This window comes from Stenella coeruleoalba (assembly GCF_951394435.1).
Source record: "Stenella coeruleoalba genome assembly, chromosome: 8".
In the NCBI taxonomy this organism is placed as follows: Eukaryota; Metazoa; Chordata; class Mammalia; order Artiodactyla; family Delphinidae; genus Stenella; species Stenella coeruleoalba.
The window spans coordinates 55,225,238-55,248,889 of record NC_137154.1 but is presented as its reverse complement, the minus strand read 5'-3'; the positions used below and the strand labels follow the sequence as shown (position 1 = coordinate 55,248,889).

At 39.0% G+C, this 23,652-nt stretch overlaps 1 protein-coding gene across 1 annotated transcript in view; it reads left to right on the top strand.

Annotated features, from left to right (window-relative positions):
- The window catches only part of INTS4 (integrator complex subunit 4), a 113,827-nt gene that overhangs the window by 13,961 nt on the left and 76,214 nt on the right, over positions 1-23,652 (top strand). Inside the window, exons 3-4 of the mRNA XM_079929762.1 lie at positions 4,700-4,817; positions 10,856-10,962. Coding sequence (XP_079785888.1) covers positions 4,700-4,817; positions 10,856-10,962 — 225 coding nt within the window. The remainder of the gene's footprint in view (positions 1-4,699; positions 4,818-10,855; positions 10,963-23,652) is intronic.

The following is a 23,652-nucleotide window of genomic DNA, read 5'->3' as shown; positions in this document are numbered from 1 at the left end:
AGTGGGGGCTACTCTTCGTTGCGGTGCGTGGGCCTCTTATTGCGGTGGCTTCTCTTGTTGTGGAACACGGGCTCTAGGTGCTCGGGCTTCAGTAGTTGTGGCTCACAGGCTCTAGAGCACAGGCTCAGTAGTTGTGCTGCACGGGCTTAGTTGCTCCATGGCATGTGGGATCTTCCTGGACCAGGGCTTGAACCAGTGTCCCCTGCATTGGCAGGTGGATTCTTAACCACTGTGTCACCAGGGAAGCCCCTACCTCCCTTCTTGAACGATGTTTTTGCTGTGTGTAGAATTTTAGATTGGCTGTTTTTCTTTATTTGTTTGTTTTTAGTATTTTAAATATATCATTGTATTGTTTCCTTTGAGAAGTCACACACATATGTTTTTCTTTTTTGGCATCTGTAATACTATTCTAGTTTTCCTTAGCGGGAAGGTTGTTCTGTATTATCTAGCCTGCCCATAACGTAAGTGGGAGTCTTGGCATTGCCTTTTGCTGGACTATAGTGGTATACTCTTTTTTTTTTTTCGCGTATTAACTTTTATTTAATTTATTAAAAGAATGAATGGAAAGATGAATAATTCTTTGGAACCATTCAAATTCTTTTGCTGTTCTATAATTTTTTTAATCAAATACTCCTTTTTTTATTTTTCGCTGCTCAAAGGATTAATTTTTTTTTCAGAAATATGGAATGCTTCATGAATTTGTATGTCATCCTTGCATGGGAGCCATGCAAATTTTCTCTCTATTGTCCCAGTTTTAGTATATGTGCTGCCAAAGCAAGCACCGCAATTACTCTTAATTTGTCTCTGGCTACTTTTGCCCCTTCCAATCCAATCATTATATTGAGGCTGGTTTGGTATTTCAGAAATTTGAATCTGTTTATGTCACTCTCCTCGTTATAGTTATTCAAAGGATTTTTATTGTTCTTAGGACAAAGACTATTCATTTGTTTATTCAACAGTGAACAAATATGTATTGAATTCCTGCTACATTCTGGGCACTATCAGAGGCACTTGCCATAATTCTCAAAAAGTTGTGGCACCTGCTTGCCTCTGTAGCCGCATTTCATGGTAGTCTACATTTTAGCCACATTGCCCCCTTTTTCAGTTCTGGAAGCTGTGGTGTTCTTTCATGACTGAGAGCATTCATTTATTCTTTTCTCTCTGCCTCAAATTAAAGTCCGTGTTTGTTATATGCTTTCATAGAACTCTTTATTTTTCCTTTACAGTACAACTTTGTAATTATGTATTTGGACATTACTTGACAATTGTCTGCCTTGCCCATTAAAACTTAAAGTTCCATGAGGGCAGTGTATCCCCATGGCCAAACACAGTGGCTCCTTGTAAGTACTCAGGAAATCCTGTTGAACAGATGATGGATGAATTATTTAATTCACCGAGTGAATTAAGTAGGACACGTGGCTTTTCCTTTTCCTATACTCTTCCCTTTATTTTTATCAGAATGTACGAAGTGCTTTCTGGGCATTCTGCTTGTCACTTGTCACTCTTGTCACTCTGCAGCTCACAGGTTGGTTGGGGAAACAGACACAATCACATAATACACTATGATAATTACAGTGCACTGGTGAGGGGCATGATAAAGGGTTGCACCAGGCTGATTGGGTGGTCCAAGGGGAAGGGCACTCTTGTCCAGTTCAGGCATCGGAGACAAACTTCCTGGGGTTGCTGACACCTGAGGGGCAGGAGGGAGTGGCTGTGGGAGGCAGGGAGAGCAGTTTAGGCAGAGGAGCAATCTGAGCAGAAGTACAGAAACTTGAAGCCTCATGGCATCAAGCGTGGTGGGGAATTGTGGGAGCTGACGTACGGGACAGTCTTGGCAGGCCGTTGTGTCATGCTCAGCAGCTCGGGCTTCTTTCCATAGGAAACGGGAAGCTTTTGAAGGGTTATGAATGTTTGTGCGGAGTTTTAAATTTAACATTCTTTTAAAAACCCCAACTGTAGCATTTATTGTAACAAATTCAAGCAGTATAGAAGTGTATAAAATAAAGAATGAGACTTGCCTCTGCAAATAAAAAAGTTAGAAAACAAAATACACTCTCCAGAGATTACTCTGGAGAGAATCACTGTAACAGGTATGTATGTATTCTTAAATGCAGCATTTTAGAATCTTCCATATTCTGGGTTTGCAACATTCTTCTGCCTGGAATGCTGCTTCCCTAAAACTTCCTATTGCTCTCTGTCTCACTCAGTTAAGTGTCCGTTCAAAAGTCATATCCATAGAGTGGACTTCCCTCACTGTCCTGTCTATAACAGCCTCTCCACAGTACTCTTTAACCTCTTACACACGTCGTTTTTCTTCAGAATGCTTACCATCTGAAATTACATATTTTCTTTTGCCAGTCTTTATTTTTAAATTTTTTATTCTTTTTGGCCGAGCCACACGGCTTGCACGATCATAGTTCCCCGACCAGGGATTGAACCTGGGCCCATGGCAGTGAAAGCACCAAGTCCTAACCACTGGACCACCAGAGGATTCCCTCTTTCGCCAGTCTTATCCACTTGAATATAAGCGCTATGAGAGCAGGGATTGCTTCTGTTTTATTCACTGTTGTATCCCCAGCAGCTAGAATGATACTTGGCACATAGTAGGTACTCCTTGAATGTTTGTTGAATGAGTAAATTAATTTGCATTTTAGATAGAATAAGTACTTTCATGTGATTTTTCTAAAAAGTTAACTTTTTTTTTTGTAAATTTACAAACATACACAAAAGGAGAGAAAATAATATGAGCTTTCCAGTGTTCCTCATCCAGCTTCAACAATTATCAACATTTTGCTCTTCTTGTTTGGTGCATTCCCCTACTTTTTTGGGGGTGGGGCAAATCCCAGGCAACATATCATTTTACCTATAAACACTTAATTATCTGTGTTTAACAAATTAGGACTTTTTTTAGGACTTAAAAAAATGACACTTAACAATAATCCTTAATAGTGTATAATACCTAGTCCATGTTCAGCTTTCACTGATTGTCTTAAAGTCTTTTTACAGTTGGTTTGTTTGAGCAGGATTCACATGTTGCATTTCGTTAGTTTAGCTGTCCTTTTCAGTTTCTTTTAATCTATAGCATTCCCTCCCCCCACCACCTTTTCTTTCCCATGATATTTATTGTTTAAAAACCAGGCATTTTACCCTGTGGAATTTCCCATATTCTGGGCTTGGTGATTGCATCCTTATTTTTCACGTGTTTTTTATTTGCTCTTTATGGTACCTATCGGAGTACCATATTCATAGGGATTCAGTTCAGGTTTTATTACCCTCCACATGAAAGGACTGATGATCATAGAGGAAGGAAGGAAGGGCATTAATATTTGATTGCCTTCTGTATGCCCATTTCTGTGTGAGTTGTTTTCCTCTCAGTAGCTGTTTGAGGTTGTTATTAGCCCCATTTCACAGATGAGGCTTAGGAAATTAATTAGCCTGTTCAAGACATATAGCTATTACATAGTGAGTCCAGGCTTCACACCTCAATCTGGCCAATTTCAAAGCCCTTTCTCCTGCTGCACTCCACAGCTTAAGTTCCCAAGAAAATGACTTTCCCAAGGTTGAACATATGGTAAGTGGTGTGCCAGGATTCAGGGTCTTCTGACTGCATATCTTTTGTCCCTTCTCCTGCTTCAGGCCTTCTTGTTGTGCCCAGTTACCTCCTTAGAAACTGGGGTCACATCTAGAAGGCACTTCATCTTTTGAGCATACATTTAAGTAATTTTGTCCTTGGGACAGAAATGCTTGCTTAATCTTAGCGTTGGCAAGGTACTTTTTTTTTTTTTTATTTTACCTATGTTTATTGAACATCTGTCTACTTAGTGCCAGATATTGTGCTACATACTTGCGATATGGTGATGAACAAAAAGACATGTTCCTTTCGGTCTTTGGGGAAAATTTCTCACCATAGGAATCTTGGTGCAAATTAGAGACCACCTCCCGATATTGAAGCTAAATGGGCCACGCTAACTCATGTCTTAGTCTCTCTTGCCCTGGGCCCCAGACCCAGGACCTAGACCCAGACAATGATTCACCTGCCCCAGACTTTTCTTTAAAATATTTATTTATTTGGCTGCGCCGGGTCTTACTTGTGGCACGCAGGATCTTTGTTGCTGCATGCAGGATTTTTAGTTGTGTCATGTGGGATCTAGTTCCCTGTCCAGGGATTGAACCTGGGCCCCCTGCATTGGGAGCACAGTCTTAACCACTGGACCACCTGGGAAATCCCATCACCTGCCCCAGACTTCTGATCAGGATCTGGTGTTCCAAAAAAACACAGGTAGAACGAAAACTTCTTTCTGGTGATAGCAGTAGTAGCTGCAGCACCCAATTTCTGGGGCTCCAAAAACAGTGGTGCTGACAGCAATGTTGAGTGCCCAGTGCTGGCAGTGTTGGTGGTCCAAGTTGCTGCAACTCACGTCTAATGTTACTGCAAAGTGGAGGAAAGTTACTTTTAATCCCAAAAGCACACATCTCCTTAGAAGTTAATGACATCAGGAAGGCATAAAATATTCCCATTCACTTTGCAGTATTTAGGTGTAACATACAGATTGAGAAAAACTTTCTGCCCCCAAAGCATATAAAGTTAATTTTTCAGAAATAAAGCTTAAGAAATACTTGTTGACTCTGTTTTGAGATATTAGTTTCCCATGTTCCTGAGAGTAGAGCATCAATGTAACAATAGCTGCTTTTGTTTCAGGAGAATGATCCATCTGTGAGACTGAAAATTGCATCATTGTTGGGTTTACTGTCAAAGACAGCAGGATTTTCACCAGACTGCATTATGGATGATGCCATTAACATCCTGCAGAATGAAAGTAAGTTGCAATTTAAAAGCTATATAGGGAATTCCCTGGCTGTCCTGTGGTTAGGACTGAGCTGCCACTGCAGGGGGCATGGGTTTGATCCCTGGTTGGGGAACTAAGACCCCATATGCTGCAGGCCTGGCCAGAAAAAAAGAAAAAGCTGTATAATTAGATCAGAAATCTTTAGTTCCTTTTGTATACAATGTAGAACAAAATTTTGTTGTGTTGGTGGTTATTGAAAAGGAATTTGAGGGTGATTCAATAAAACCATGTACATATATTTACACTAGAGTTAAAATACAGGTTTGTCTCTTAATAGCTATCATTTATTGATCTCTACTAAGTGCCATATACTTAAGATAGTTTACATATGACATAAGATAGATACTATTGTCCCTGTTTTATAGGCTGGGACACTGAAGCTCAGAGAAGTTAACTAACTTGTTCAAGGTTACATGGTATGTGACAGAGTTGATGTTTTGTTGACTGTGCCTACTAACTCAGAAACTGCCCTGGTGCTGCCCTGGTCATGGGGTCCCCCACAGTTTACTTCCTATAAAGGCAACATCTCCCAAGTCTCATATGTTGTTGCCTTTTCTGTTTGTTCCTTGTTGATGCCCACTAAAATTATTCTCAGTGTTTAGGTGAAAAGGAAAACTATTTTACCTTAAAATTTTTTTTCTTTGATTATCTAGTTTTATTTATGTACAAGATTTTCTTATAGGGTTAGTGCCTCATTGCCTTGATATTTATTCTAAAATTAAATAAAATGAAATCCTTTGTGGCTGTTCCTGAAAGTACTATAGTTTTGTTTGAATTGTTTGTAGTTTCAAAAAATAGTTTTATTTCATTTTAGGGTATACATATTTAAACAAATATGATTATTTAAATATTGGACAACATTTAGTCTATCAACTTGAGGTTATGAGAGTAATAAAGGTCCAGTGAACTCAAGAGACAATCTAAATTCACTTACTGCACAACTGTTTAATGATAACAAATATCTTATATAAGTGGCCCATGGGTTGAAGTTGAGAATTTTTTATTTTGTTAGAAGGAACTTTAAATTTTACCTGTATTGAATTTTGACCCAAGACTTTTAATTCACAGGAAACAATCAAAATATATTTAAAAAATTTTTTTGGCATTTATTGAAATGCCAATGTAATGACATTAGGGAGAAATTTAAAAAGTATTCCTACTACTACCATAAAACAATTTGATGGGGGCGGGGTCAAGATGGCAGAGTAGGAGGACGCTGAGTTCGCATCTCTGCACAGCTAGGGCACCTACCAGGCACTGGTGGGGGACCACAGACATCGAAGAGGATGGTAGGAACCACTGAGTGACTGGGTAGGGGGAGTGTGACATGTTGGGGAGTGAGGGGGAAGGAGAAGTGGAGGTGGGATGGGACCGGCGCCCCTGAGGGGCGGCTGGGGGAGGGGAGGGGTTCCCAGACCAGGTGGGGCCCACCCATGGTTAGCGGATCAACAGGGACAGGGGAGACCCTCGGGAGAGGGGAGGAATGGAAGGGAGCACAGCCAGCATTTCCCTGCCCACTTGGGCCCGTGGGGAGCCTGCTGAGGTCCTGGGCCTAATCCTCTGCCCTCGGAGGTCCAGCAGTGCTGAGCCTAAGCTCCATCCACACACCCCCACCCAGGGCCTTACCTCTGAACTCCAAACTCTGCACACCAAGGCCCCCCTCAGGCCATGCTGCCTTTCCCCACAGGTGCTACGCCTAGGTTCCCCCACACTAAACCCCACCCCCGCCTAAGTTCTGCCCCTGCCTAAGCTCTGCCCCCACAGCCAAGGGTCTTTTTAAAATTTTTTTAGGTTGTGTTTCTGTTTTATCTTGTTGTTGTTGATTCATTTATATTTTGATTTTTCTAATTTTATTTTATTCTTTATAGTTTGTTATTCAGCTCCTTTTGGCTTGTTCCCTTTTTTTTTTTTTCTGTTGTGGTTCTGTTTTACCTTGTTGTAGTTGTTTCACTTATATTTTTATTTTTCCTAATATATTTTTTGTTTTTTCTAATTTTATTTTATTTTTTATTTCTGTTATTGTACTGCTCCTTTTTTTTTTTTTTTTTTTTTTTTTTTTTGCAGTACGTGGGCCTCTCACTGTTGTGGCCTCTCGTGTTGCGGAGCACAGGCTCTGGACGCGCAGGCTCAGCGGCCATGGCTCACGGGCCCAGCCGCTCCGCGGCATGTGGGATCTTCCCGGACCGGGGCACAAACCTGTGTCCCCTGCATCGGCAGGTGGACTCTCAACCACTGCGCCACCAGGGAAGCCCCTGTACTGCTCCTTTGTGTGTGTGTGTGTGTGTGTGTGTGTGTGTGTGTGTGTGTGTGTGTGTGTGTGTGTTTCTATTGCTATGCTGCGTGGCTTGCAGGATCTTGGTTCCCAGACCGGGGGTTGGGGCTGAGCTCCTTGGTGGGAGTGCCGAGTCCAAACTGCTAGACTGGGCTTCCCTGGTGGCGCAGTGGTTGGGAGTCTGCCTGCTGATGCAGGGGACACGGGTTCGTGCCCTGGTCCGGGAAGATCCCACATGCCGCAGAGCGGCTGGGCCCGTGAGCCATGGCCGCTGAGCCTGCACGTCCGGAGCCTGTGCTCCGCAGCTGGAGAGGCCACAACAGTGAGAGGCCTGCGTAAAAAAAACAAAACAAAACAAACAAACTGCTAGACTAACAGAGTACCTCAGAGCCCAGGGAATATTAATTGGAGTGAGGTCTCCCGGAGGTCCTTATCTCAGCACCAAGACCCGGCTCTACCCAACTGCCTGCAAACTCCAGTGCTGGACGCCTTAGGCCAAACAACCATTAAGGCAGGAATACAGCCCCATACATCAGAAAAAATGAGACGACAGAAAAATATGTTACAGACGAAGGAGCAAGGTAAAAACCTACAAAATCAAATAAATGAAGCGTTAATAGGCAACCTACCTGAAAAAGAATTCAGAGTAATGATAGTGAAGGTCCAAAATCTCAGAAATAGAATGGAGGCTCGGATTGAGAAAATACAAGAAATGTTTAACAAAGACCTAGAAGGACTAAAGAACAAACAAACAGTGATGAACAACACAATAACTGAGATGAAAAATGCACTAGAAGGAATCAATAGTAGAATAACTGAGGCAGAACATTAAGTAAGTGAGCTGGAAGATTGAATGGTGGGAATAACTGCAGAGGAGCAGAATAAAGAATAGAGTCAGCTGGTAGGCTCCACTCTAAGATGATCCTTTATGTCTTTGGAGGACTGTTAAATATTAGTGTTTTTTGCTGTTTTTATGTGGCACCCATCAGCTTTTGACTCTCCTGCTAGGAAGACAGAGAAATGCGTGGCTGCTATGTTTTTTTTTTAGCCAAAGCAACTGAAGGGAGCTAGGGAGAGGGAGGGAGTCTCATTTTCAATATGTTGATTATCTCTTAATCTTCTCTTCTTCATTATATTTCCTCCCTGTCCTCACCTAGTATTCCCCAAATTAGATCCTTTCTGTCCTAATTTTTATAGAGAACAAACCTCCTATTTCAGTGGTCATTTGGTTATATAGGATAGGGAAGGAGGCAGGGGTCCAACTATTTCTTATAGACGCTTCAAACAAATCCCTGCCTCATCCCTGTTTTGGGGTGTGTTTTGGTTGTCTTTTTATTTATTTATTTATTTTGTGGTACGTGGGCCTCTCACTGTTGTGGCCTCTCCTGTTGCGGAGCACAGGCTCTGGGCGCACAGGCCCAGCGGCCATGGCTCACGGGCCCAGCCACTCCACGGCACGTGGGACCCTCCCGGACCGGGGCACAAACAGGGCAGTTCCCTGCATCGGCAGGCAGACTCTCAACCACTGTGCCACCAGGGAAGCCCTGGTTGTCTTTTTTAAAATCTACAATTCCTGAGTCTTTCTGGGCGTATGGCTAGAATTTATTTGCTCTGTCACGACACCCTCCTCAGTAGGCATTTAGTATTAGATTTCTCAGTTTTGCCATAGACTATTTTTTTTTATTTTATTTATTTATATATTGGCATACTAAGTATTTTTTTAACATCTTTATTGGAATATAATTGCTTTACAATGGTGTGTTAGTTTCTGCTTTATAACGAAGTGAATCAGCTATATATATCTATATATATCTATATATAGATATATATAGATATATATATATCCCCATATCTCCTCCCTCTTGTGCCTCCCTCCCACCCTCCGTATCCCACCCCTCTAGGTGGTCACAAAGCACCGAGCTGCCATAGACTTTTTAACTGCTTTCCATCTCTGAAAAATGTGTTGACTTTTCTCATCTGCTTACCTTTCTTCTCCTGTTTTCTTTGTCCTTGTAAGTTTATACCTTTTAAATTTCTTTACGCTTATATGTTAATGAGGTTTGAGGAAAGAATTAGTGATAAACAGATGTGTTCAGTCTATTGTGTTTTACTGGAAGTCTTAGTAAGAGATGATTTAACCAGTGTTTTCTGAGCTTTGGTCATTTATATATCATACCATTTTTGACATAATTTGTTTCACATCTATATTATGGTTTACTTAATGTTTTTAAGTGGACAATTATTTTTTAGTTAAATAAAATTAATTTAAAGAGACTATATTAGTAAAGGTAAAAGAAAATTAATGTCATCAACATAATAACTGCAATTTTTATTTCGTTCATTAAAATATGTACAAGCATACCTCTGAGATATTGCAGGTTCTGTTCCAGACCACCACAGTAAAATGAATATCACAATAAAGCAAGTCACACAAGTTTTTTGATTTCCCAGTGCAGATAAAAGTAATGTCTACACTATACTGTAGTCGATTAAGTGTGCAATAGCATTATGTCTAAAAAGAATGTACTACCTTAATACTGTGTTGCTAAAAAATGTTAACCATAATCTGAGCCTTTAGTGAGTCATTATCTTTTTGCAATAGTAATATCAAAGATCATTGATCACAAATCACCATAACAAATATAATAATGAAAGTTTGAAATATTTCAAGAATTACCAAAAGGTGACAGAGACATGAAGTGAGCAGTGCTGTTGAAAATGGCACTGATAGACTTGTTTGTTGCAGGGTTGAGACAAACCTTCAACTTGTAAAAAATGTAGTACAGTATCTGCAAAGTGCAATAAAGTGAAGCATAGTGAAACAAGGTATGCCTGTACAAGGTTATTAATATAAAAATGATTTTCCTAATGCCACCTAAATCCTCTTGTATACCACTAACACTACCATACCATAAGAGCCGTATTTTGGAACAAAGAAGAGAATTTAGACAAAGAAGAGAATCTGGCTAAGGTGATTGATAGTGATTCACTTAGAATTGGCTGTTTGCCCATTTATTAAGCATCTGTTGGGCATATAATGAGTCGTGCTAGATTCTGAGAATACAAAGGTGAATAAAACACAGTCCTTGCCCTTAAGGATCTTTCAGTCTCCTGGTTTTGTCTGATATACAAATAAATAAGTATCGTAAAGTGTTACAGCTGATTCAGTGGAAGCATGAGGAAGAAATGGTTAATTTTTTTAGGGGAAGAAGGAAAAGTACCATACAGGAGGTGACACTTCAGGATTAGTAGGTGCTCCCTGGGGAGTAGGGTTGAAAATGGAGTTGGATGTAGATGAAGGCATTCTAGGTAGGGAAGTTGGCCTGAGCAAATTATAAGTAATTGGGGAAAAGGGTACTAGAGGAGACCTTAAATAGATGAGGCTAGAAAAGTAGGGAGGGCTAGACATCATGGCGGGACTGGTATGTATGTATGTATGTATGTATGTATGTATGTATGTATGCATGCCCTACTAAGGAATTTAGACTTTATCTTGGAGGCAATGAAAAGCCCTTGAATTAGTCAAGCACTAAACATTTTTGGAGCACTATGCGCCATCCTGTGGAGGACTCAAATTTTTAGACATGATCCCTTTAGTAATTTAGTTGAAGGGAATTAGGGATCAAATAGTAGAACCCAGCTGACAAAAATCTACATTCTTTACCCAAGTAAATTTAGTTTCTATAGTGATCTCCTTTTGAAATTCTAAAACCCAACTTTCCATCCTCCTTTCTAGAGTCTCATCAAGTCCTAGCTCAGCTGTTGGACACTTTGCTTGCAATTGGCACTAAACTCCCAGACAATCAAGCTATCCAGATGCGATTAGTTGATGTAGCCTGCAAGGTAAGAATATAATTGTTAGACATAGGATTGCATCTTTCTTGAACAGTTTTGCATTATCTGGAGAGGTGATATGAGCTGTAAGATCTGCTTACCTCCATCCTAAATCTATAACTGAGAATTGCCAAGGACTCTTAATGGTTTTAAGAGCTGCCTCATTTTTTTGTTTCTTGATGTTGGATTAGGAATAAAGTTGGGTAACTTGTTATAAAATGAGCTTCCTCATCCTCCCAAAAGAAATGAAAATAATCATAGGAACTACCATGTATCCTGTACCTAATACATGCACTCTGCTTATTACAGTACTGTGTACCCAGTTTTTCATTTGTTCCTCATAGTCCTTTAGGGAAGTGCTATTATACCTCTTTTACTAAGGTGGGAATTGAGGTTGGAGAAGTTTAGTTTCCCCAAGTTTTCGCAGTTAGAAAGTTGCAGAACCAGGGCATAAACTCCTTTTTCTGATTCCAAAGTCCATATTCTTTTTATGATACTTTGTTGCCTCAGTAAACAGACCAACTAGACACAAGTGTTTTCGGAAATTTTTTTTGTTTCTCTGATTATAAAAAATTGTATGTACATTAGTTGTGCCTTTTTTTTTTTTTTTTTTGCGGTACGCGGGCCTCTCACTGTTGTGGCCCCTCCCGTTGCGGAGCACAGGCTCCGGACGCGCAAGCTCAGTGGCCATGGCTCACGGGCCTAGCCGCTTCGCGGCATGTGGGATCTTCCCAGACCGGGGCACGAACCCGCATCCCCTGCATCGGCAGGCGGACACTCACCCACTGCGCCACCCGGGAAGCCCAGTTGTGCCTTTGGACTTAATTTGGAGCTTTTTATTAGCTGTCTTTTGTGCATAACACCAGTTCCTAAACTTTGTAGAATTGACTACTTTTTTGTTGTTGTTGCTAACATCTTTATTGGAGTACAATTGCTTTACATTGTTGTGTTAGTTTCTGCTGTATAACAAAGTGAATCAGCTATACGCATACATATATCCTCATATCCCCTCCCTCTTGCGTCTCCCTCCCACCCTCCCTATCCCACCCCTCTAGGTGGTCACAGAGCACTGAGCTGCTCTCCTTGTGCTATGTGGCTCCTTCCCACTAGCTATCTGTTTTACATTTGGTAGTGTATATATGTCCATGCCACTCTCTCATTTCATCCCAGCTTACCCTACCCCCTCCCCTTGTCCTCAAGTCCATTCTTGTTTGTAGATTTTTTTGATGATGGCCATTCTGACTGGTGTGAGATGATACCTCATTGTAGTTTTGATTTGCATTTCTCTAATGATTAATGATGTTGAGCATCCTTTCATTTGTTTGTTGGCACTCTGTGTATCTTCTTTGGAGAAATGTCTGTTTAGGTCTTCTGCCCATTTTTGGATTGGGTTGTTTGTTTTTTTGATATTGAGCTGCATGAGTGCTTGTATATTTTGGAGAGTAATCCTTTGTCAGTTGCTTCGTTTGCAAATATTTTCTCCCATTCTGAGGGTTGTCTTTTTATCTTGCTTATGGTTTCCTTTGCTGTGCAAAAGCTTTAAAGTTTCATTAGGTCCCAGTTGTTTATTTTTGTTTTTATTTCCATTTCTCTAGGAGGTGGTTCATAAAGGATCTTGCTGTGATTTATGTCAAAGAGTGTTCTGACAATTGGCTTTAGTTTTAATCTTTTTGGTAAATTTATTTTGAGAATATAAGGGGACATATGTTTGAATTGTGGAAGAGTTATATTCATGGAATTAGAAAGCCATTTCTGAACCCCAGGAAAGAGTATTTCATTTATCTTAATAAACAATGACAACAATAAACAAACCCAGAACACTTTGAGAAGTACAGTATTAAAAGCTTAAGTGGAAAAAACTAGGGATTATGTGTTTGAGAGAGTAAGTGTATCTCCCATGTGAGAGTATATATATACCTGGGAGGTTTTGCTTGTGAGAGAGGTGTTGTACTCAGTGGATTGTTCTGCTAGAAGTAACAGTTTCTTAAATTTGTTTTGAATAAACCTTTTATTATAAAAATTTATTCTCATGGAACTTTGTAAAGATACTAAAAAGTATAAAGAAAGAACTACACTCAACCATTATAAAGGCAACCATTATTATTGGTCTTTTGATGTATGCTTTCTGAATTTTTTTTCTGTATACAGATTCATTGCTTTTTTTTTTCTTTTTTTTGTGGTATGCGAGCCCCTCGCTGTTGTGGCCTCTCCCGTCACGGAGCGCAGGCTCCGCGGCCATGGCTCACGGGCCCAGCCGCTCTGCGGCATGTGGGATCCTCCCGGACCAGGGCACAAATCCGTGTCTCCTGCATTGGCAGGCACACTGTCAACCACTGCGCCACCAGGGAAGCCCGATTGCTTTTCTTTTTACACATGTAGCTGTAATCATATTCTATGTTAAATTTTGCTTTTTCACTAACGTAACAAAAGTATTTTCCTTATATTGTAAATGTTTTATAAATATTTTTAATGGTTGCATGGTATTTTGTCCAGTAATTAAACCATAGTTTGTCCTAACTATTCTCCTATTATTGGACATTTATATTGTAGCCATTTTTTAAAATTGTAAATAATAGTACAGTGAATGTGATTAATCTAAAGTATTTTCTGTATTTAGGGTTATTTCCTAAACACAGATTGTTACAGTAGAATTACTAGATGAAAGCATTTAGAGTTTTTTGTAAGGCTTTTGATACTTTTGCCAAATTGTTTTCCAAAGTATTCCAGTTTATATGCCCATCAACAGTATATGAGAGTGCCTAATTTCACCTGTTTTTCTAACATTGGATATTAAACAAGAGATTAAGATTTAAACAAGCGATAAACCTGTTAATTTGGTAGGAGGAAAATGGAGTTTCATTTTTTTAAATTTCCTTTTTAAAAGATTACTAGTGAGACCTCATATTTGTTCTTCATTTGCCTCTCTTGAGAATGAGCTTTTCATGTTTTCCAGTTTCTCATATGGAGTTTTTGTGCATTTCTTCACCATTTGTAATAGGGTAAAAATTTGAACTACCTGGAAATGGCATATCTGTCACAAGTTTTTGCAAATTTGCATAAATAAAGACTATGATTCATAGCTACAGTTACTGTTTCTATTGCCTAGTGCTATTTTGTCTGTGATTTTTGCCATACAGTGTGCCATACAGATATGATTCACATACAATAACATTCACTCTTTTGATAGAAATAATGCAAAGTATATTTTTCAACTACAATGGAATGAAATTGGATGAGTAACAGAAAAAAATTAGGAAAAGCACAAATATGTGGAAATTAAACAACATACTCCTATTTAACCAATGGGTCAAAGAAGAAATCAGTAGGGAAATTAGAAAATACTTTGAGATGAGTGAAAATGAAGACACAACATACCCAAACTGGGCTGCATCTAATGCAATGCCGAGAGGGAAATTTATAGCAATTAGTGTCTATAGTAAAAAAGAAGAAAGATCTCATACCAGTACCCTAACCTTCCACCTTAAGACGCTGTATAAAGAAGAGCACACTAAATATAAAGCATGCAGAAGGAAGGAAATACGAAAAACTAGAGGAGAAATTAATGAAATCAAGAGTAGAAAAACATTAGAGAAAAATCAGAGAACCAAAAGCTTGTTATTTGAAAAGATCAACAAAATTGATAAACCTTTAGTTTTGGAAAGGAGGAAAAGAAGGCTCAAATTATTAGAATCAGAAGTGAAAAGAGGCTATTTCTGCTGACCTGACAGAAAAGAAAAGGAGCGTGGGGGCTCAGTAGTTGTGGCACACGGGCTTAGTTGCCTGACGGTGTGTGGGATCTTAGTTCCCCGACCAGGGATTGAACCACGTCCCCTGCATTGGAAGGCGGATTCTTAACCACTGGACCAGCAGGGAAGTCCTTTATCCTTATTATTTTTTTGAAGTTCATATTGTTCCTTTATATATTTTTAAAATGTAAGATGTGAATCTGTCATATTTTTTGTTTCACAGTAGGAAGAAAGTCATGCTTTTGGGTACTCTTAATGTTTCAAAATTCATCTCATTTTATCCTGTTAGTAATCCTTTGAGGTACATTGTACAGCTAGTCTTCATTTGAGAGATGATGAGATTTAGATTTGGCCAGGAAATTACTCAGTCTTTTCTTGTGTAGGATTCACACAACTGAAATTAGAGGTCTTCTGCTTTCTTTCCTATCTGTGAAGATTTTTCTAGAAGAATAAATATCTTGTCATTTTTGCTTATATGGCTTCCTTAGAGCCTAGTTTAATTCTTTGTTTTTCTGTTTCCATCTCACCTTCTCGTCCATTCTCTCTGTTTCTTCTCTGTTCCTTTAATTCTGTGGCAAAAGTATCAAAACATCAAGCTCTTAAGGCAAAAGATAGAAACATACAGCATTTTAACATTTATCAAATTTGATAACATTTAACAAAAGATAGAAACATACAGCATTTTAACATTTATCAAATTTGATAAACAGATATTATGTGTTGTTTGTTAGGAGAGGTTGTCTGTTAGAATCATTTCCATTGCTAAGTACACTGAATTTTTATCTGTGCTTAAAAACAATCCATATTGATGGGAATTGGCGGTCCAGTGGTTAGGACTTAGTGCTGTCAGTGACGTGGCCGGGGTTCAATCTCTGGTCGGGGCCCTAAAATCCCACAAGCTGTGCAGTGTGCTGCCTCCCTCCTCCTCCCAAAAAGAAAAAAATATCCATATTGAAACTGAGTGAGTCAGTAAGGTATTCTTGTCTTATTTAACCTCAGTCTTAGATTTTCTTGATATACTTAATCATTGATTTTTTTTCCTGTAGCAATAGTTTTAAACTGATTGGTTTAGCTTATTTTATTTTTGACGTGGATTGCTCTTATTATCAGGGATGTGGATTGCTTACTCACTCCATTAATAGAGAAATGATGGCACTTTAATGGCCTGGGTATAACACCAAAATAGCATCATCTGCAGAGCAGACACTAGGCAGCTATTAGTGATGATAGCCGTGATGTAAGTAGTGACATGTGGGGGAAGGACATCATAAAACTGTAATTGCTGCCCTGAGGGTGTGATTTAGACTTATGATCTCTTTTGGGCTAACATTCAGTGTGCAGTAATAGGCTGGTTATGAATCCGTGTTGCCTTGGTTACCTTAATAGGAACTAGAATGTTTTAATTTGTTTGAAAATCAAATAAAGTATTTGTAACAATTGCAGTAGTCTTCCAGGGGCTGGTGGTTCAGTTAACAGTTTAGTTATGACAAATGATGCTTCCATACTAAATAAAAATAGTTTAAAAAAAAAGAACAACTTTGCTGTATTAACTCTGACAGAGAGTCATTGTCAGCTTCATATCTGGAAATTTCTCTTAACTTCTCAGTTTCAGTGTGTTATTTTGTTGGATAATTTTGAGCCCTTACTATACATGACGTTGTGATCACTTAAAAGTATATGTTTCACATTTCTGTAGCTTAAATAACTTGGAGGCATGAACTAACGCTGATCTAAAATGCTTGATTGAGACATTTTTATAAGGAGACAATACCTCTCTGAGAGCCCCACCCTCTGCACCTGAGCTTTCTCTCCAGGTTTCCTTTGTTCCCTCCTCTAAGTAAGCCTACCTGCCTAGTCTAACTTCACATAGAACATAGCTTCACACAGAAAGTTCAGGTCCATTTAGTTCAGGAATTTCCCCTTGGAGCATTCTGATGTGAACCATTAACAGGTGCTTAGTACCTTTCCTGACAGACTGCCCTCTTATTAGACAGCTATCACTGGAAAGTTTATGCTTGTGTGTTCCAGATCAGCAGGGCTGTTTTATCCAGCTGGCCCACTTTTACCTCTGACCCTTCTCTGTTTTCTCTTTTTTGCCACTACCTGTCCTTCTTTTCCCCACTTGTTTCCCTTCTCTTCTTAAGCAGGTTGTTTTTTTTTTTTTTTTTTTTGCGGTACGCAGGCCTCTCACTGTTGTGGCCTCTCGCGTTGCGGAGCACAGGCTCCGGACGCGCAGGCTCAGCGGCCATGGCTCACGGGCCCAGCCGCTCCGCGGCATGTGGGATCTTCCCGGACCGGGGCACGAACCCGCGTCCCCTGCATGGGCAGGCGGACTCTCAACCACTGCGCCACCAGGGAAGCCCTAAACTTTCATTTTTCAAAACAATCTCTAACTTGGGAATTCTCTGGTGGTCCAGTGGTTAGGACTTGGTGCTTTCAGTGCCGAGGGCCCGGATTCAATCCCTGGTCAGGGAACTAAGATTCCCCAAGCCATGTGGTGTGGCCTTAAAAAAAAACAAAAACAAACTCTCAAACTTGAAGAAAAATTGCAAGCACAGTAATAAAGAACTTTCTTTTCTTGTGAACCATTTTAGAGTAAGTTGCTAACATGGTGCCCCATTACTCTTCAATACTTCAGTTTGTGTTTCCTATAAACAAAGATGCTCTCCTTCATAACCTCAATATGACCATCAAAATCAGGACACTAACAACAACATGTTACCATTTAATCCTCAAACCTCATTCAAATTTCAGTATTTATTCCAATGTCCTTTATAGGAAAACAATCCAGTTCAGAATCACATCTTGCATTGATTGTCAACATATCTCATCAGTCTTTTTCTTTTTTAAAATAATTAATTAATTAATTAATTGATTTTTTTTGGGGGGGCGTTCGGTCTTTTATTCCCCAATACTGTATATTTATTTATCCATAAATTGTATATATTTATTTATTTTAAAATTTTATTTTATTTATTTTTGGTTGCATTGGGTCTTTTTTTTTTTAACATCTTTATTGGAGTATAATTGCTTCACAGTGGTGTGTTAGTTTCTGCTTTATAACAAAGTAAATCAGCTGTACATATACATGCATCCCCATATCTTCCTCCCTCTTGCGTCTCCCTCCCACCCCCCCATCCCACCCCCCCCATCCCACCCCTCTAGGTGGTCACAGAGCACCGAGCTGATCTCCCTGTGCTATGCGGCTGCTTCCCACTAGCTATCTATTTTACATTTGGTAGTGTATATATGTCCATGCCACTCCCACTTTGTCACAGCTTACCCTTCCCCCTCCCCATATCCTCAAGTCCATTCTCTAGTAGGTCTGTGTCTTTATTCCTGTCTTACCACTAGGTTCTTCATGACATTTTTTTTTCTTAAATTCCATATATATGTATTAGCATACGGTATTTGTCTTTCTCTTTCTGACTTACTTCACTCTGTATGACAGACTCTAGGTCCATCCACCTCATTACAAATAGCTCAATTTCGTTTCTTTTTATGGCTGAGTAATATTCCATTGTATATATGTGCCACATCTTCTTTCTCCATTCATCTGATGATGGACACTTAGGTTGTTTCCATCTCCTGGCTATTGTAAATAGAGCTGCAATGAACATTTGGTACATGACTCTTTTTGAATTATGGTTTTCTCAGGGTGTATGCCCAGTAGTGGGATTGCTGGGTTGTATGGTAGTTCTATTTGTAGTTTTTTAAGGAACCTCCATACTGTTCTCCATAGTGGCTGTACCAATTCACATTCCCACCAGCAGTGCAAGAGTGTTCCCTTGTCTCCACACCCTCTCCAGCATTTATTGTTTCTAGATTTTTTGATGATGGCCATTCTGACTCGGGTGAGATGATATCTCATTGTAGTTTTGATTTGCATTTCTCTAATGATTAATGATGTTGAGCATTCTTTCATGTGTTTGTTGGCAGTCTGTATATCTTCTTTGGAGAAATGTCTATTTAGGTCTTCTGCCCATTTTTGGATTGGGTTGTTTGTTTTTTTGTTATTGAGCTGCATGAGCTGCTTGTAAATTTTGGAGATTAATCCTTTGTCAGTTGCTTCATTTGCAAATATTTTCTCCCATTCTGAGGGTTGTCTTTTGGTCTTGTTTATGGTTTCCTTTGCTGTGCAAAAGCTTTGAAGTTTCATTAGGTCCCATTTGTTTATTTTTGTTTTTATTTCCATTTCTCAAGGAGGTGGGTCAAAAAGGACCTTGCTGTGATTTATGTCATAGAGTGTTCTGTCTATGTTTTCCTCTAAGAGTTTGAGAGTGTCTGGCCTTACATTTAGGTCTTTAATCCATTTTGAGCTTATTTTTGTGTATGGTGTTAGGGAGTGATCTAATCTCATACTTGTATATGTAACTGTCCAATTTTCTCAGCACCACCTATTGAAGAGTCTGTCCTTTATCCACTGTACATTCCTGCCTCCTTTATCAAAGATAAGGTGACCATATGTGTGTGGGTTTATCTCTGGGCTTTCTATCCTGTTCCATTGATCTATATTTCTGTTTTTGTGCCAGTACCATACTGTCTTGATTACTGTAGCTTTGTAGTATGGTCTGAAGTCAGGGAGCCTGCTTCCTCCAGCTCCGTTTTCATTCTCAAGATTGCTTTGGCTCTTTGAGTTCTTTTGTGTTTCCATACCAGTTGTGAAATTTTTTGTTCTAGTTCTGTGAAAAATTCCATTGGCAGTTAGATAGGGATTGCATTGAATCTGTAGATTGCTTTGGGTAGTAGAGTCATTTTCACAATGTTGATTCTTCCAATCCAAGAACATGGTATATCTCTCCATCTATTTGTATCATCTTTAATTTCTTTCATCAGTGTCTTATAATTTTCTGCATACAGGTCTTTTGTCTCCTTAGGTAGGTTTATTCCTAGATATTTTATTCTTTTGGTTGCAATGGTAAATGGGAGTGTTTTCTTGATTTCACTTTCAGATTTTTCATCATTAGTGTATAGGCATGCCAGAGATTTCTGTGCATTAATTTTGTATCCTGCTACTTTACCAAATTCATTGATTAGCTCTAGTAGTTTTCTGGTAGCATCTTTAGGTTTCTCTATGTATAGTATCTTGTCATCTGCAAACAGTGACAGCTTTACTTCTTCTTTTCCAATTTGGATTCCTTTTATTTACTTTTGTTCTCTGATTGCTGTGGCTAAAACTTCCAAAACTATGTTGAATAAGAGTGGTGAGAGTGGGCAGCCTTGTCTTGTTCCTGATCTTAGTGGAAATGCTTTCAGTTTTTCACCATTGAGGACGATGTTGGCTGTGGGTTTGTCATATATGGCCTTTGTTATGTTGAGGGTTTTTATCATAAATGGTACCTACTTTCTGGAGGGTTTTTATCATAAATGGTGTTGAATTTTGTCAAAAGCTTTCTCTGCATCTATTGAGATGACCATATATTTTTTCTTCTTCAATTTGTTAATATGGTGTATTACATTGATTGATTTGCATATATTGAAGAATCCTTGCATTCCTGGGATAGACCCCACTTGATCATGGTGTGTGATCCTTTTAATGTGCTGTTGGATTCTGTTTGCTAGTATTTTGTTGAGGATTTTTGCATCTATGTTCATCAGTGATATTGGCCTGTAGTTTTCTTTCTTTGTGACATCCTTGTCTGGTTTTGGTATCAGGGTGATGGTGTCCTCGTAGAATGAGTTTGGGAGTGTTCCTCCCTCTGCTATATTTTGGAAGAGTTTGAGAAGGATAGGTGTTAGCTCTTCTCTAAATGTTTGATAGAATTCTCCTGTGAAGCCATCTGGTCCTGGCCTTTTGTTTGTTGGAAGATTTTTAATCACAGTTTCAATTTCAGTGCTTGTGATTGGTCTGTTCATATTTTCTGTTTCTTCCTGATTCAGTCTTGGCAGGTTGTGCATTTCTAAGAATTTGTCCATTTCTTCCAGGTTGTCCATTTTATTGGCATAGAGTTGCTTATAGTAATCTCTCATGATCTTTTGTATTTCTGCAGTGTCAGTTGTTACTTCTCCTTTTTCATTTCTAATTCTATTGATTTGAGTCCTCTCCCTTTTTTTCTTGATGAGTCTGGCTAAAGGTTTATCAATTTTGTTTATCTTCTCAAAGAAGTAGCTTTTAGTTTTATTGATCCTTATTATTGTTTCCTTCATTTCTTTTTTATTTCTTTCTGATCTGATCTTTATGATTTCTTTCCTTCTGCTAACTTGGGGGATTTTTTGTTCTTCTTTCTCTAATTGCTTTAGGTGTAAGGTTAGGTTGTTTATTTGAGATGTTTCTTGTTTGAGGTGGGATTTTATTGCTGTAAACTTCCCTCTTAGAAGTCCTTTTGCTGCATCCCATAGGTTTTGGGTTGTCGTGTTTTCATTGTCATTTGTTTCTAGTTATTTTTTGATTTCCCTTTGATTTCTTCAGTGATCTCTTGGTTATTTAGTAGTGTATTGTTTAGCCTCCTTGTGTTTGTATTTTTTTACAGTTTTTTTCCTGTAATTGATATCTAGTCTCATGGCGTTGTGGTTGGAAAAGATACTTGATATGACTTCAGTTTTCTTCAATTTACCAGGGCTTAATTTGTGACCCAGGATATGATCTATCCTGGAGAATGTTCCATGAGCATTTGAGAAGAAAGTGTATTGTGTTGTTTTTGGATGGAATGTCCTATAAATATCAGTTAAGTCCATCTTGTTTAATGTATCATTCAAAGCTTGTGTTTTCTTATTTATTTTCATTTTGGGTGGCCTGTCCATTGGTGAAAGTGGGGTGTTAAAGTCCCCTATATGATTGTGTTACTGCCAATTTCCCTTTTTTGGCTGTTAACACTGCCTTATGTACTGAGGTGCTCCTATGTTGGGTGCATATATATTTATAATTGTTATATCTTCTTCTTTGATTGATCCCTTGATCATTATGTAGTTTTTTTCTTTGTCTTTTGTAATAGTCTTTATTTCAAAGTCTACTTTGTCTGATATGAGAATTGCTACTCCAGCTTTCTTTTTATTTCCATTTGCATGGAATATATTTTTCTATCCCCTCACTTTCAGTGTGTATGTGTCCCTAGGTCTGAAGTGGGTCTCTTGTAGATAGCATATATACGGGTGTTGTTTTTGTATCCATTCAGCCAGTCTGTGTCTTTTGTTTGGAGCATTTAATCCATTTACATTTAAGGTAGTTATTGATATGTATGTTCCTATTACCATTTTCTTAATTGTTTTGGGTTTGTTATTGTAGGTTTTTTCTTTCTGTTGTGTTTCCTGCCTAGAGAAGTTCCTTTAGCATTTGTTGTAAAGCTGGTTTGGTAGTGCTGAATTCTCTTAGCTTTTGCTTGTCTGTGAAGATTTTAATTTCTCTGTCGAATCTGAATGAGGTCCTTGCTGGGTAGAGAAATCTTGGTTGTAGGGGGTAGAGTAATCTTGGTTGTAGGTTTTTCCATTTCATCATTTTAAATATGTCCTGCTACTCCCTTCTGGCTTGCAGAGTTTCTGCTGAAAGATCAGCTGTTAACCTTATGGGGATTCCCTTGTATGTTATTTGTTGTTTTTCCCTTGCTGCTTTTAATATTTTTTCTTTGTCTGCATTGGGTCTTCATTGCTGTACTCAGGCTTTCTTTAGTTGAGGCGAGCAGGGGCTACTCTTCTTTGCGGTGCGCGGGATTCTCATTGCGTGGGCTTCACTAGTTGTGTCGCAGGGCCTTGGTTGCTCCGGGTCATGTGGGATCTTCCTGGACCAGGGCTCGAACCCATGTCCCCTGCATTGGCAGGCTGATTCTTAACCAGTGCGCCACCAGGGAAGCCCCAGTCTTTTTCAGTTTGGAATGATTCTTCAGTCTTCACTTCATTTCATTAACTTGACACTTCTGAAAATTATAGGACAGTAATTTTGTAGAATATTCCTGAATTTGGGTTTGTCTGATATTTTCTCATAATTAGATTCAAGTTTTCCACCTTTGACACGAATATCACAGACTTGATGCTGTTCTGTTCTCATTGTATCCTATTAGGCGGTACACCATTTTGATTTGTTCCCATTGGTGATGATGTTTACTTTGATCACTTGGTTAAGGTGTTGTCTGTCAGATTTCTTCACTATGAAGTTACTCTTTCTTTTTGAAATGAATAAGTATTTTGTGGCATGGTACTACTACTTTGAAACGATGTAAATTGTCCTCCAACTTTCAATTTATTTATTTATATCAGTTATGGACTCAGATTTCTTGTTTATTCAATGTTATAATCTATTACTGTCATTATTCATCTTGTTCAAGTTCCCTGATTTTGCCAGGTGGGAACCCCTTCAGGCTGGCTTCTATGTCCTTTTGACTTTTCTCTTCAGTTACCCCTTTATCAGCTTGGGGGTCAGGGGCACTGACACTTTGAATAGTCAGAAATTCACATTTAACTTATAGTTGACCCTCCATATATGCAGTTCCTCAGTATACCCACTTCCTTTGTATCCACAGTGCTACATCCACAATTCAACCATCCACGAACTGTGTAGTACTGTAGTATTTGCTATTGAAAAAAAACTGTGTATAAGTGGACCCACTCAGTTCAAACCATGTTGTTCAAAGGTCAACTGTATATTTTTTTTAATGCGTCATTTCTTTCTGGCACAATAAAATATTTCAGGCCCACCTTGTACTTTCTCTAGTCTACCCCTGGAATGAGCTTTTCTCCAAGAAGCCCTGGTTCCTCTTAGTGGCGAAATATATTTTGAAACCAAGTTCTGGGTACTAAGTGTGGTTGTTGCTGTTGAGGTGTTGCTACTCTTGGGCCCTCTCAGTGGAGAGAGCTAGCGGAGATACATACACATATATATATATTAGATATATATATTCTAATGTAATGTCTATATATATCATATACAAACATATATATCTGTATTTTTATTTCTATATCTGTATGTAAGAAAAATCATGTTCTCATCTCTCCTTGTAAGTCAAACCCAACACTATAGTGTTTA